Source organism: Corylus avellana, chromosome 2 (genome assembly GCF_965113065.1).
Source record: "Corylus avellana chromosome 2, dhCorAvel1.hap1.2, whole genome shotgun sequence".
NCBI classification, from domain to species: domain Eukaryota; kingdom Viridiplantae; phylum Streptophyta; class Magnoliopsida; order Fagales; family Betulaceae; genus Corylus; species Corylus avellana.
Window position 1 is genome coordinate 39,504,815 of NC_142491.1, and position 14,544 is coordinate 39,519,358.

Consider the following 14,544-nt stretch of genomic DNA (forward strand, 5'->3'; position numbering starts at 1 on the left):
GTACAAATTAGATTTCATCTGCCTCATTCATATATAAGAGTATTAACTTGTTATATTTCATTTTATTATGTCTTAAATAAGAATCATAAGCCATTCAAAATAGTTAAATGTTGCAAATCTTCACCATATACGTGAACACAAGTGAGGTCTAATCAAAGTTGATAGAATATCGAACTATTATATACAGTTTCTTTCATAATAATAATAGTTAGGGTTAAATTCTTTAATTATAAGTACTTGTAGTTTAATGCGAAAGCAAATAAACTCCTCAATTTTAAAAAGTATCACATATTGTACTTGTAGACATCTTATAAACGTAGTTGGTCCTTTTGTCAATGTTCTGTCCAATAATTTAAAGATGTGTTATGCCAAACAAATTAGTGACTATCACATGTCCATATGCCACATAACTATTATATAAAAATAACAACAATACTTCTTCAAAAAAATAATAATAAAAAAAAAAAAAAAAAATAGAGGGTAGTTTTGTTATTTGGAGGTAGCTGAGCTGGCCACCCCTAGGTAGGGCAGAGTGGGAGGTTTCAACTTTCAGCCACCCCCTTTGGCAAAGCAGTGGCTCAATCACTCTCTAATTTTTATTTTCATTTGTAAATAATATTAATGTGGCATATGAGATAAGTAACAGTCGTTAATTGGCTTGACATGACACGTCATTGATTAAATTATTGGAAAGGATGACCAACTACATTTATCAGATGTCTACAAGTACCATCTTTGATACATTTTAAAAACCGAAGTATTTTTTTAATTTGGTGCTAAACAACACGTACTTAAAAAATATTTAATAGTAATAATAATAATAAATTAGAAGAACACTTAATGGATACTCTCCATGTCAGAGAATCCTATTCCGAAATGGAGAGGATCCGTTTCCTTAATAGTAAGGGTAATAATAATGACAGTAAATCTCGGGTCATTGAGTATTAACAAGGAATTAGGGCTACAGGCTACCTTTCAGTTCATACAAGGCAATGTCATCAGGGCCCTTTTCTTAATTAGAATACAAGCCCATCCCTGCACGTTGCTCTATCTATAATATTTATTGCCACCGTCGAACTTAATTGTCAACTTTCTCTCTCTCTCTCTCTCTCTCTCTCTCTCTCTATATATATATATATATATATATATATATATATATATATATTTAGCTTTCAGCATCTCCCTCCCCTTCTATATATACAACAAACTGCACCATTTTGTCTTCCAAAAATTAATGATGATTTCCTCTAAAGAACAGGAGGCCCCTTTTCCCTCTCCTTCCCTAATCCCCTCAAGCCCCAGGTTATCTCTCTCTCTCTCTCTCTCTCTCTCTCTCTCTCTCTCTTGTTCTTGATGGTAATTATTTGACCATATATACATATATGAAGGTGGTGGTCAAAGGACACGGTGGCTGTAGTGACCGGAGCGAACAAGGGAATTGGGTATGCGCTGGTGAAGCGATTGGCAGAAATGGGGCTGACTGTTATCTTAACCGCTAGAGATTTCCAGAGAGGGAGCAAGGCAGCTCAGGCACTGAGAAGCCAAGGATTACACGTGCACTTCTTTCTCCTTGATGTCTCCGACCCTGCTTCAATCAAAGCCTTCGTCTCATTGTTCAACATCAATTTTGGATCCTTGGATATCCTCGTAAGTATATATATATACACAGATACTTGCATGTGCACCAGATGTCCCAGCTGAAGTAAAAATGACAACAAAATTAAGCAGAAAAATCGCGTATATGGTTGACTAAGAAATGAATATTTTCTTAATTATTGGATTATATATTGATCCGTTTCATGCGGTCTTGCATGTGTCCAGCCAGAAGTATATACATTATATCTGTTGTTTTGTAGTGGTAATTTTATTTACCAATTATATATATATGGTTGCATATATGATGCGAGAATATTGCAAGAGACAGCTAGTTTTTTATTATTATTTAGTAAAAGATAAAGCTAATTAATTAATGAGAAGAGGATCCTGGAGGCAATTTTTCCTAGTATATCTAACCAGAGATTTAGAAGAAGGGAAAATGGATGGAAATGGTACGATCGAGAAGAAGAAAGAGATCATTCATTTTTACCTTATTTGGAAGGCCATTTTCGTGTCTATCTTCTTCTCAAATAATTAATTGCTAAATGGCAAGACTTGTTTGAGTTATATATATATATATATAACACGTATAATATATGCCTATTAATATATTAATAGGCATATATATAACACTAGTGTTATATATATGCCTATTAATTTGATTAGTTTTTAATGCATTTACTGAGGATTTTCCTTCAGTTATTTAAGTTTTTTTACTTTATTTTTTATTATCCAGTTGATTAAAAGTATATGTTATCCAGTTGAATAAAATGAGAGATATGAGTTCATATGACGTACTTTTATCTTTATTTTTATTTATTTTCTGGCTGAGTGTCCGATTTCATTGTTTAGCATATATAGGAAGACTTTTTAACACATAAAAATCTCTTTTTAATAAAAAAAAAATGTTGCTTAATTATATCTCGACTTTGAAAATATCAAGAGAGAGAGGTGGGCTCTCACAAAATATAAACCGGAATAGGATCCTATTCATTTAGTGTAAACCACTCTTTCATTAATTTCAACAAGTATCATTAATGATCTTCTGACATGGTAAGGTCTAAAACTTAACGTACTCTTTATAGTTTATAGCTGCCATGACTATTAGGTGCACGTTTTGTTATTGCATAAAAAAAATTAATATGTTTTTAAATTAAATAATAAAAAATAGATTGTTTAGAATTGTATTTGGTTATAAAAAAAAAAGGTTAGGATTTATATAATGTAGATAATCCTAAGTACGTACGTAGTTAATTAGCTAGGAAACAATAATTGATTGGTTAATGAATTGACCATTTGTCCATTTGAATGGGAAATGCTTCTTGGATTTCATTGACCAACCACCGATCGATAGCCTATAGAATTATATATAGCTACCTTAACTAGGATTGATTCTTGTCAAACATCAAAGACTTTTAAGGTACCAAATTAGTTGTCCCCTCATTTTCTAAACCCTTTTCATAAATTTCTCCATTATTGTCTAGCAAATGCTCAGAAGTCAGAAGGTTCCCGCTGCCAATAATGGACGATCAACATGATCCACACCGCTATATATATATATATATAGGAAATCACCCATTAGAATTTCTGACCCTTCTTGCACGTATATTAATTAATTCCTCTTAAATTTCTATCTCGTGATTTTCTTCAAGTCATGTCACAATTTTGATGATAAAATTAAATTAAAATTTATTTATCGTCCAAATATATATAAATTATTCAGGTGAACAATGCCGGTGTGACATTCAATGAGATCGATGAGAATTCAGTGGAGCATGCAGAGACGGTGATCAAAACAAATTTCTATGGAGCTAAGTTACTCACTGAGGCTCTCTTGCCCATGTTTCGTCGCTCGCCTTCCACTAGCCGGATTCTCAATATTAGCTCACGACTCGGCTCATTAAACGTAAGTACTCAGATTAATGCTTTCAAATCTATAAAAATCAACTAATTAAAACTTGAAAATAGACTCGTACGTGTTATTACTTAATGAAAAATGATTATTAAATGTCATGATCAATTTGTAAGAAATTTATAGTAAAAGTTGTAGTACGGTCCAACATTGCTCATTTTCTTCCTACGTACATGCATGATGAGAGTACCTCCGCATTGATTACAATGTATCATCAATTTTGATCTTTTTAATTAAACTGCATTAAAAAAAAAAAAGTATACATACCCTAATTAATAATATTCCTGAATGCATGCAGAAGGTGAGAAACCCTAACATAAAAAGAATACTAGAAAGTGAAAATTTGTCGGAGGAGCATATCAATGGTGTGGTGGGATTGTTTCTTGAGAGTGTGAAGAATGGAACGTGGGAGAGGGAAGGGTGGCCGGAATTATGGACAGACTATGCGGTATCAAAGCTTGCCCTAAACGCATACACAAGGGTTTTGGCAAAGCGTTACGAAGGGTGTGATATAAGTGTGAATTGCTTTTGCCCTGGCTTCACTCAGACGTCTATGACTCGCGGCAGGGGAAAGCATACGTCGGAGGATGCTGCCGATGTAGGAGCTCGCCTACTCTTGCTTCCGCCGGAGGTCCTCCCGACTGCTCAATTTTTTCTATGGGGTAGCAGTAGTGCTAGTATTGTTCACTCAAAATTGTAAACGATATTTAATTGCAATTAGTCTCAGTTTTTTTTTTTAATAAATGTTAACTGTTTTCCTAAAATCTTTTTGTTACGAAAAAATCTATCATATCTCGCTCATAATTAATCTGTTATCGCATATCTCGTAGGGAGTAATTCTATTCATTCCTCTGTTCTCTTTCCATCAATCCTTTTGTTATGTGGTGGGAATGGAGTGATATATATCATTATTCCTCCCACACGGCAAATTTAGAAAGTTATTTGTCAAAACAACATTAGTAGGTTGAGGATAATTTCTATAAGGAACCTTTGTGCCCACCAATAAAAATCTGCCACATAAGATTATTGCATCAAATCAAATAAGCACCAAAACACTAGATAATATAGGTTTTTTCAATTTTGTTTGTTTTTGTTTTTTTTTTTTCTAAGATTGTGCGGGGGGTTGGGGGTGGCCGGCGAGCCACCCCAGCCCATGGGTGGCTCGGCGGCCACCCCATATGGGTTGGGGGTGGCGGTGTGGCCACCTCTGCCCAGCTTGGATCGCTTGCCGGCCACACACATGGGCTGGTGAGTCACCCCAAATGGGCTGGGGGTGGCGGCGCGGTCACCCCTAGCCCCTCGCACAATCTTAGAAAAAAATAAAAAACACAAAATAAAATTGAAAAAACCTATATAATATAGTGTTTTGGTGCTTATTTAATTTGGTGCAATCATATATATGTGGCAGATTCTTATTGGTGGGCACAAAGGAACTGGTTTACACCAGCTCCTTATAGAAGTTACCCTACCAGCTCCTTATAGAAGTTACCCTCTAATAGATTTTGTCAATTTTTTAAATGTAGAGACTAATTTTTTTTTTTTTTTAATTTTTTATTGAGAGAACTATTTATCAAAACTTCAAACCCCAAGAACCAAAAATGCATTTGTCCCCGTTCCAGAAAGACTGACATCAAAGTTTGAAGTGAAATTTATTAATTCTAGCATTTTTTTTTTTTACCCCTCTCTCTCTCTCTCTACACAGATATAATACAGGAAAGTGTGGAACTTGTGACGAATATTTCTACATGGAATCTGAGAATTATTACGCTGATTCAACTCCCAAAAAAGGCCTAATATATAAAGTATGATATATATGCATGTGATCACGAGGAACCATCAAATTAACCTGATTAATTAGCACGCCCGAATATCAAGCAACAAATCCAATTAAAAGGAGCTTTCCAAGATCCGTACGGACCTAAATCCAAGAAATTAACTAGGATTTTTTTTCTTCTTTTTATTTATTTATCTCGAGGTGTTTCTGTTGTCCAATTGAACGTACGTAGTATTTCTTTGTTTATCGATGGCATCTGAGAAGAAAAGTCCACCGTCCAGGGTGGCGCCTATTCCAACAAAATTTGATTAGTGGGGGAGCCTTTCCTAGTGCTCCGAAAAAATAAAAATAAAAATAAAAAATTAAACAATTTTCTTTTTAATTGTATTGAACCTATATTTATTCTTAAAATAAGTAATTCTCATATAAAAGTTTATATATTTTTTATAAAAATGAGTATTATGTGTGTAAAAAATGTATACAAAATATGAATTTTTTTTTTTTTTTTTTTGTTAATTATAAACATTTTTGTGCTCGAGATGTTGTGATCGCATCTTGTTCTTCCTTAAAAAAGATTAATCAACAATGCTCATCGTATACGAACTGGGCCCATGACACAAGGCTCACCCTGTCCCAATTAGCCTATGGGCCCCCAACATACCACTCGTAGTCTTAAGCTCGGCCCAACCACAAATCCCAGTCGGTGCCCGTTAGTATTCACGACAATCGTTCGAGTGAAATACAGAAACCCCGAAACGATTCGTAGTGGTTTTTGACGCTCTCTCGATTCCAAATTTCAGGTTCATTTCTGATCTAATTTTTCTTCACTTTTTTATTCTGAATTTTGATTGGGTTTTTTTTCTATGCGTTAGCTATGTTTGGTTGCTGAGAAATAAAATCCGGTAATGGTGAAAGAAAATTGAAACTTTCAGTGTTGGAGTTGATTGATTGATTATAGTTTTTATAAATTGTAAGAGTAATGCTTTGGATGGTAAAAGTCCTCTTCTTTATTTTTCTCCTCGTTTCTCGGCTACCAAACATGGGATAAGTTTGGTTCCTTCCCGGTTCTGTTGATCGTCACGGTCAAATTTGAGTTCTGGATTTGGGTTTTAATGGTTTTTGTGTTGTTTGATTGAGCCCAGATCCTAGCCCTCGGTTTGGTATCTGTGAAATTTTTTTAGAACTATTGCTTTGGATGGTAAATGGCAAATGGAGCCTTTAAATAATCGGAGTTGTGAGATTCAGAATTTTTATCTACTTTTTCCCCAGTAACCGAAAAGTGCACATCTTTATGTGTTTGTAGTAAGCATTGTAGCTCTTGGTGTGGCTAAACTGTGATTTCTTCATGGTGATTGAAAAGGTTTAGTAATGTCGAGGTTGTGTTGTTTAGACATTGTAAATGGAATGTGGTTATGATGCCTGTAGAGTTGTTGGTATGTTGTTTTATGAATATCAAAAGGTAATAACGATTTCATTTTAGACAGTTGTTAAAACTATTTTCACTTTTAAGGGTTTGATTTGGTCCATTTTCTTATGGTATTGAGTGATTGTGATGCCATGTAATTGTAAGAAATACAAAATGCTCGAAATACCAATCTTTATTATATAATTCAGCAGAATGTCTTTTAAGTTTTGATGTTGTGTAATGCTCAGTTTAGACTGTTATCAGGACTCAAAACACAGTTGAGAATTTATCTTATGTGGTTTCCCAGTATTTAAAATAAATAAAAGAAATTGGAGGCTGTGTATTTCTACAAGATTAGGATGTATACCATATGTAGCCAGCATTTTATTTCATGCCTTTTCAATCAGCCTCAAAAAATGGGGTTTGGCTTTGTTGGTTGTAGTTTTGCATCTCCACCAAGTTGTCATTAATGTTTTATTTACTTGTGTTGTGCATAATTTGTATTCCCCTTTCCCCGCAACCCATTCTGATGAACTAATAAGTTTTTCAAAATCAGCAAGGGGGCACAACCCATCTCTTAACCTTGAGTTATCTTTCTCATTTTCCCACAAAAATAGTGTAATGGGGAGGCCCTTCTCTTTCTTGTTTGTTAAGAGGGTTAGACCAGTATGGAAGTATGTGGTAGCAACTTTGCACTTTACAAGTATTCTCAGAACTTGATGTGTTTTATTCAGTAAAAGACAATTTACCATACAATGCAGCTAATAATTTTTCATTAGAAGTCTAATGTTGAATCAAGTCTCTTGGTGTATAAATTAGTTCTTCCAATATGACATTACTTTGTTTTGGTTCCTACAGGTTTTTTATAATCCATAGTTCAATATTTGGAATGTGAATTTAGTACATCAGCCATTACACTGTTTATTCTGTTATGGTAGATACTCTTGCTTGCAGGAAGTTGGCAAGACTGTATTGTCTCTCAATCGAACCGTTATTTATTTATTTTTTGATCTGTTATATTCCATGCATAATTGCTGTACGCTGTTTGATAATCCTTAGTTCAATATCTGTTCTGATGTGCCTTTATGACTCTGGAAGTTATGTTAACAATATTCTGCAAGTCCAGGTAGTAAATAGCCTACACTATGTAATTGTAATGAGTCTAATGACTTCTTTGTTTTCTATGAGGTCAGATTTGAGTCTCGAATACTCTGGTTTTCAAAGATTAATCCAATAAAATCTCTCGGATTGCAGGACTCAGAAGAGTAATCAGAAAGTTCTTTGAGTTTTTGCTTGAGAATGGCTGGGCTTTCAGGATATAGTAGCCTTGCACCTAAGACAAAGAATCTTGTAGTTGCCGGAGGCTTGACAGCATTTGTCTTTGGTGTGTACTACTACACTATGAGAGCTGTTGGTGGTACAGATGAACTTCAGGTGGCTATAGATAAATTTGAAGAGCAGAAAAGCAAGAAAGAGTCTGAGCCAAGTATACCATCAAAGGTTTAATCTTGTAATCAGTTTTGTGATAATGTAACCAGGAACAGAGTTATTTGTTAATTTTGTGAAAGATATTATCAGCAACGGAGTTTAGGTTTTCTTCAATTTGATTATTACAGAGGTATATTTTAATTTTGTGAAAGAGATCTTTTCAATACTTTGTTTTGTTCTTCAATCTGATGGTTCAGGCAATTTCATGATATTTTTTTTTAGATATACTATTTCTTCTTTCTTCTTTTTTTTTTTTTTTTTTTTCAAAATCAACCAATAGGTCTGTAAGATCTCTCTCTCTCTCTCTGTTTGCATTTTGATGTGTTTGATCGGTATGCAAAATTGGAAACCAGATATATAAATACACAAGTTCTGACGGTTTTTCCACCAGCTTTGAATTTGTATTATCAATTTCGTCAAATGAAAGTTATTGAAGTTGTATAAGCCAATAGACCTCACAGGCACAGGGTCAGCCATGCATCTTCTCGTAGTTTTCCATCATTCAGATTTCAGAAAAACATGCACTATATCAGAAGAATTTCAAGCCATCTATGTTAAATCTACAGTGAGCTAAATTCACAACTATTCACTCTTACATCTATATTATGATTCAGCATGTCTCCAAAAAAATGACGCTTGGCAGTGATACTTAAAACTTCCTGAGCATTACAAAACATCAATTGGAGGCTAGAATTGAAGTCAATTGAGAAACAAATGACTGATCTTCAGGCCTAAAAAGGGTTACACAATGGGGTTCAGTGTCCTCCACTAATTTTTATCAGTTACCAAGGATTTAAACATGATTTAAAAAAAATACGTCCAACTCTTTTCACTTAATCACTGATGAAAAAGGAGGCCTTCAACTTTCCAGCAAGATGTGGCAGCGTCTTGATACAGTCCTGGGTTGACTGATCAACACAGGACTCCATATCATTCAGGGCACCAGGTTGCTTTTGGAGCTTAGCTGACTCATACCTATCTTGGCAGACCATCAGCGATCTATTCATCCTTTCCTGCATCCAAAATTCCAAATTTTGACAATCTATATTAGCACGGCCAGAGGAAATGCATACATAGATGCAATTGGCGGATCAATTAAGTGCAGGAATTTCAGGAAGAGTTAACTAGTGGACTCTGCTTGTTACACATGTTGTACTCTTGAATTTTTAAAACAGCAAGGCCCACAAACATTTAGAAAATATGTAGTATATTTCCCAGAGGAAGTGTATAAAAGCTTAATTATTCTCGGTCTCACATTTACTTGCAAAATATCTTTACGTGACTTCAGATAAACACCTGAATTTTATCAAACAAGCAAACATTCTTTCCATGCTCACAGTCTTCATGAACAACGACTGAATCAACTTCAATACTAAAATCATCATCTCTGCATGCTAGTTGATAGAATTTAACATGTTGAAACACCCAACCAAGTCCACTCTTCCCAAATTTTTATACAACACTCATTGGCAGGAATTTACAATTCATGAAGTTGGCATCTATCCATGTCACCTGATGCTGTTACTAGTTACATAATTTGTCTACTTGAGTATAAGGACAAGTATTTGGTAACCATATCAAGGCCAATCCCAATTACTTCTTTTTACTGATCATTCACGAATGAAAAATGTGTTTATCTTCACAACAAATAGAATTAGAAATTCAATTAAAGTTAAACCAGACAAGATCTTAATTACTGACCCTTGGCCATTGGGAATAGGGTCATCCCAAGAGCCAAGATTCTGCGAGCTAAAAGGTTGAGTCAATGAGCCATCTCTCACATTTGATCAGATTTTAATTTGGCAAATGTACATCAAATAAAATCTTTTTTTGCAGCCCAGCAGCAGTAGAGATTCAATTCAGAGGAAAAGAAACAAACAAACGCATGTATAATAACTTGGGAATCCCAATGTAAAGAGTAGATAACCATATGTATTTCCATGAAGGATGTAGCAATAAAATGAAGAAAGGAGGTAGGGAGATTCAAATGTGGGGCAATATCTTCAATCAATTGAGCATAAAACAAATAAAATGTAGATCTAGAAACTAAGTTGTAACATAAAGTTTTACCAATAACAAAACCCATGGATTCAATGGATCTTTCCAGCCATCTTATATTACCCATCTGCCAAATATCATTAACACGGAAAAGTATTGGTACACACGCTTCACACAGTACACATTAGGACAAGTTACCACATATTAGAAGGTGCAGGAAGTTACCCTGAAATATTTTACAAAAAAAAAAAAAATCATATTATTGGCATTCTCCAGATTAAACAATTAAGAGCCTAGGAGCCCCGTAACTTGAATTTGAAAAAAAAAAAAAAAACATTTTCTACATCAAGAAATTCAAGTGAAAAATATAGGACTGGGTACATATGATGCAAGCTAAAACCAATTAAGGGATTAAAAAAAAAGGAGAGAGAAACTGAAACAAATTGCTCTGAGACAAACAGAATCGATGAGAGAAACTGAATAAAAATTAAGAATGACGAAAAAGAAAAAGAAAATAACTTACTTGAAACTTGGCCATCTCGTTCTCAACCATCTGTTGAGATCTAACAACTGGAACGCTGCAATTTTCTACACAATTGCTGATATCATCATGGCTTCTTCTCCGATCAAAGCACTCATACGCGCATTTGAAGTATGCTTGCTGCAGGCAATGATCATTGAGAAAATAATTGTAAGAAAAATGAAGGAAAAGAACAATTGATTAAAGACAAATAACGGCTTAAAGACAGAATTAGTATCCCCATTTTGAAGCCACGAAAGTATAAGAGTTGGAAATTTTGAAAAGTAATCAAACATTGATGATATGGCTTTGTTCATACGAGTTTCCCGGCAATTAGATGCGACGGATACGTAACAGTCCATAGAAATGTTGAAAAATCTGAGGAAAATAATTTGAATAAGCCAAAAAAAAAAAAGCCAAACAGTTTCACTAGGTACACTTTGAAATGGGTTCTGCTTTCTCTTCAAGTTCAAAAGACCAAGACTTTTAAGATTTACCAAAAATAAAATCCTAATTAATTCACTTTCCTCGCAGAAGAGACAATGAACAAATAACCATACACCCACATCAGAATAACAATCTAACAAACCAGAAAACTCCACAGACCAATGCATAAATACATACAAACATATTAGAGAGAGAGAGAGAGAACCTGAAGGGTGAAATTGACATGGTCTTGGATAGGAGAAAGATGTTCTTTAGCGGCTAAATTGACTTGGTGTAGTTTTTGTTGTACTCTCTCTGACACAATTCGCTCTTCAGCTGCTGCTATGTGATCCATCTCTCTGCTTTCTTTTCTCTGAGTTTTCTAGGGCATTTGCTTTCACTTGCAATCCATCTACTTCTTCTACTCCCCTGGGGTTTAGGGTTTTGTTTCCACCTCTATAGCTACTGGATTTCACAAGTAACAAACCGCCGACCCAACCCATACCCGACCACAAGGGATCGGCCCAGCTTGGCCCAAGCTTTTATTTTATTTATTTTTGAGTAATGCTACATTACTCTCACTTTTTTACACAATTTTTTCATACCCACAAAAATAAATTAGCTATGATTTGTAGCAATTAGCTACAAACTAGTCTAATAAAGTGACATTTTTTCATAAAGCATGTGAGAAGTACATATTTTTTTTATTACATTAAAAAAAACATGTGAGAATGATAATTCACACAAACCAATCTAATAAAGTGACATATGTCCCATACTTATAAAAAAAAAAAAAAATGTGAGAAGCACATTATTAAAAATCAACTAGTTTGTAGTTAATTTTTGTCCCATTTTAAAACCACTAGCCCACTATTAACCACTTATGAATGTGAACAAATTATATATATAAAAAAATGAGAATAAGTGTAGGATTTCTCAAACCTAAAAGCACAAGTAACATTCCTAGGCCCTTATCCTCAAGGAAATAATCCATGTGTGCCCGATCTTTCGAAGTTAACCAAATGAAGGGTTGATGCACATAGGGTTTGTGTGAAGTTAAAAATGATTTGATGTTAGCGTTACTAGTGTAATTTCTTTTCTATCTTTGGGCTTGCACTCTCCATAGTTGACTTCTCTTGACATTTAGGGCTTTCTTTCCATAAACATTTTCATTTCATCAACTAGAGAGATTATTTCTTTCATATCTTTTTCAAGGTCCTAAGTCTTAACCATTGTTTATTCTTCCCTTCCATATGTAATTTAGGAGAAATATTACACTTCTTAATTTGTATTTTTTGAAAATTGAATTTCAAATAACGTGTCACGATCTCATTTTTTAAAACAATAAATTCTCCCATACCAATTGATACTTAATTTATTATTTTTTTGGATTGCCTAAACCAATTTTAATTGGTTGCTTTAATGAAATAAAAGGCTCCAAGCCGCCTCCAAGACTTGACCACTTTACTCGGTAGGTGAACCAGTTTGAAGTCAAACCAAGAAGCCTAAATAAAAGCACACGTATCTCATGCCCAATCATAGATACTCCCACTCAGGAGCAAAACCCCATTTGAAACACGAGCAAAAACACACGCAACACAATGTCCATAGACTCGGCGGCCACGCCTTTTTGCAAAGACGTTCCCAAACTCCTCACCTCTTTCGTCGACACCTTCGTCGACTTCTCCGTCAGCGGCGGTCTCTTCTTGCCCCCTAACCCTGAAGCTGCCCCTGGCGATGCTGTACCCTCGCCGCCGCCGTTGCGGACCCGCTATCCGGCCCCGGAGGGCCGTCTGGTCGCAATCGGCGATCTCCACGGCGACCTCGAGAAGTCCAAGGAGGCGTTCAGGCTCGCCGATCTGATCGACGGCTCCGACGAATGGATTGGCGGGTCGGCCACCGTGGTCCAGGTCGGCGATGTGCTCGACCGCGGCGGCGACGAGATCAAGATCCTGTACTTCCTAGAGAGACTGAAGCGGCAAGCGGCGAGGACCGGCGGGACCGTGATCACCATGAACGGCAATCACGAGATTATGAACGTGGAGGGCGATTTGCGGTATGTGACGAGGGAGGGTTTGGAGGAGTTTAGGGTTTGGGCGGATTGGTACCGTGTGGGGCGAGCAATGAAAGGTCTGTGCGAGGGTTTGGAAAAGCCTAAGGACCCATTGGCTTTTCGCGGCCTCAAAGAGAAAGATGAGCCTTACAGAGCGAGAATGGCCGCGCTACGGCCCAGTGGGCCGATATCGAGGCGGTTTTTGTCCCAGAACGCTACGGTCTTGGTTATCGGCGATTCGATTTTCGTCCACGGCGGGCTTTTGGCGAAACATGTAGAGCATGGGTTGGAGAGGATCAATGAGGAGGTGAGGGATTGGATCAATGGGTTGGGGGAGCAATCCGCGCCGGGGCATTGTAAGGGCAGGAATGCAGTGGTGTGGTTGAGGAAGTTTTCGGACGAGGTGGCGAAGAATTGCGATTGTTCAGCTCTCGAACACGTGCTCGCCACAATTCCGGGGGCAAAGAGAATGATAATGGGGCATACGATTCAGGAGGTTGGGATCAATGCTGTTTGTGATAACCGGGCGATACGGATTGATGTTGGTATGTCGAAGGGGTGTGGTAATGGGTTGCCGGAGGTTTTGGAGATTAATGGGAATTCGGAGTTGCGGATTTTGACGTCTAATCCGTTGTATGAGAACAAGTATAAAGCTTCTTTGCATAGTGAGAGGAAGGAAGGCCTCGGATTGTTGGTCCCGGAACGTGGACCGACACAAGTGGAAGTGAAGGCCTAAAACAGTTTGAGTATCTAAACCTTCTAATTGATACTTACATAAACCTTCTAATTGATACTTACAATTCTCATTGGAACTTCATATGGTGGTCTATATAGAACTGTAAAATCTTTGCTTGTAATCACTTGCTGTAGGAAATTGGAACAAAAAAAGTATCGCTGTAGGCTGTAGCATTCTGAGCATTTGAAAATATGAATTTACCTTTCATTTCAAAGATTGCTCTAGCATTGTGATTATTTGAAGTCTATTTAAATTCCTGTTATTAAGCGCAAATAATATTTGAATTCCTTTTATTAAGCTGTGTGTGGCAAAAATATATGAGCTATACTATTTATTGGCCTGCCGCCTGTCAATGGGTTTTTGTTATTAAGCTGCGTCTATCATTATGTACATTAGCTGCAGGAATTCAATTTTGCTATTCTAAGTTATGAATATATTCATCCATTCTCAAACAACGTGGCAATCTGTCATGACATTAAGTAGATATGCTCTTCTGCCTGGTCCGTGTGGCAAAAAATATACGAGCTATACTATTTATTGGAATTTTTGCTGCTTATCAACAAGTCAGGTCTCTTGCATTGTGATTATTTTACAATTTATTTTTTTCAACAGAGAACTTAGCTACACTAACTTGGT

The 14,544-nt window shown here is 36.1% G+C and overlaps 4 protein-coding genes across 4 annotated transcripts; 3 read left to right on the forward strand and 1 right to left on the reverse strand.

The window, feature by feature from the left end:
- Positions 1-1,215: 1,215 nt before the first annotated feature.
- Positions 1,216-4,229, forward strand: LOC132167637 (NAD(P)-binding Rossmann-fold superfamily protein). The gene is made up of 4 exons (XM_059578645.2): positions 1,216-1,302; positions 1,389-1,647; positions 3,320-3,502; positions 3,807-4,229. Exons 1-4 carry the CDS (start codon positions 1,235-1,237, stop codon positions 4,206-4,208), a joined length of 912 nt encoding a protein of 303 aa, XP_059434628.2. The 5' UTR covers positions 1,216-1,234; the 3' UTR covers positions 4,209-4,229.
- A 1,761-nt stretch (positions 4,230-5,990) lies between these two features.
- LOC148587737 (cytochrome oxidase assembly protein) lies at positions 5,991-8,295 on the forward strand. Its single transcript, XM_088513758.1, has 2 exons — positions 5,991-6,082; positions 7,942-8,295. Exon 2 carries the CDS (start codon positions 7,987-7,989, stop codon positions 8,191-8,193), a length of 207 nt encoding a protein of 68 aa, XP_088369884.1. The 5' UTR covers positions 5,991-6,082; positions 7,942-7,986; the 3' UTR covers positions 8,194-8,295.
- A 455-nt stretch (positions 8,296-8,750) lies between these two features.
- On the reverse strand, positions 8,751-11,566 carry LOC132191414 (DUF842-domain containing protein). The gene is made up of 3 exons (XM_059606415.2): positions 11,346-11,566; positions 10,697-10,834; positions 8,751-9,188 (listed from the first exon to the last, which is right to left on the reverse strand). The coding sequence occupies exons 1-3, from the start codon at positions 11,472-11,474 to the stop codon at positions 9,009-9,011; spliced, it is 447 nt and encodes a 148-aa protein (XP_059462398.2). The 5' UTR covers positions 11,475-11,566; the 3' UTR covers positions 8,751-9,008.
- A 1,080-nt stretch (positions 11,567-12,646) lies between these two features.
- LOC132190691 (Calcineurin-like metallo-phosphoesterase superfamily protein) lies at positions 12,647-14,122 on the forward strand. The gene has a single exon (XM_059605736.2). It carries the CDS (start codon positions 12,721-12,723, stop codon positions 13,906-13,908), a length of 1,188 nt encoding a protein of 395 aa, XP_059461719.2. The 5' UTR covers positions 12,647-12,720; the 3' UTR covers positions 13,909-14,122.
- Positions 14,123-14,544: the final 422 nt, after the last annotated feature.

Coding starts and splice junctions, on each gene's coding strand:
- LOC132191414 (XM_059606415.2), bottom strand. CDS start 11,474: ATGGATCACATAGCAGCAGCTGAAGAGCGAATTGTGTCAGAGAGAGTA. Junction 10,835..11,345: donor ATGTCAATTTCACCCTTCAG/GTTCTCTCTCTC, acceptor CATTGCCTGCAG/CAAGCATACTTCAAATGCGC. Junction 9,189..10,696: donor ACGAGATGGCCAAGTTTCAA/GTAAGTTATTTT, acceptor TTTTGGATGCAG/GAAAGGATGAATAGATCGCT.
- LOC132190691 (XM_059605736.2), top strand. CDS start 12,721: ATGTCCATAGACTCGGCGGCCACGCCTTTTTGCAAAGACGTTCCCAAA.
- LOC132167637 (XM_059578645.2), top strand. CDS start 1,235: ATGATGATTTCCTCTAAAGAACAGGAGGCCCCTTTTCCCTCTCCTTCC. Junction 1,303..1,388: donor CTAATCCCCTCAAGCCCCAG/GTTATCTCTCTC, acceptor ACATATATGAAG/GTGGTGGTCAAAGGACACGG. Junction 3,503..3,806: donor CACGACTCGGCTCATTAAAC/GTAAGTACTCAG, acceptor GAATGCATGCAG/AAGGTGAGAAACCCTAACAT.
- LOC148587737 (XM_088513758.1), top strand. CDS start 7,987: ATGGCTGGGCTTTCAGGATATAGTAGCCTTGCACCTAAGACAAAGAAT.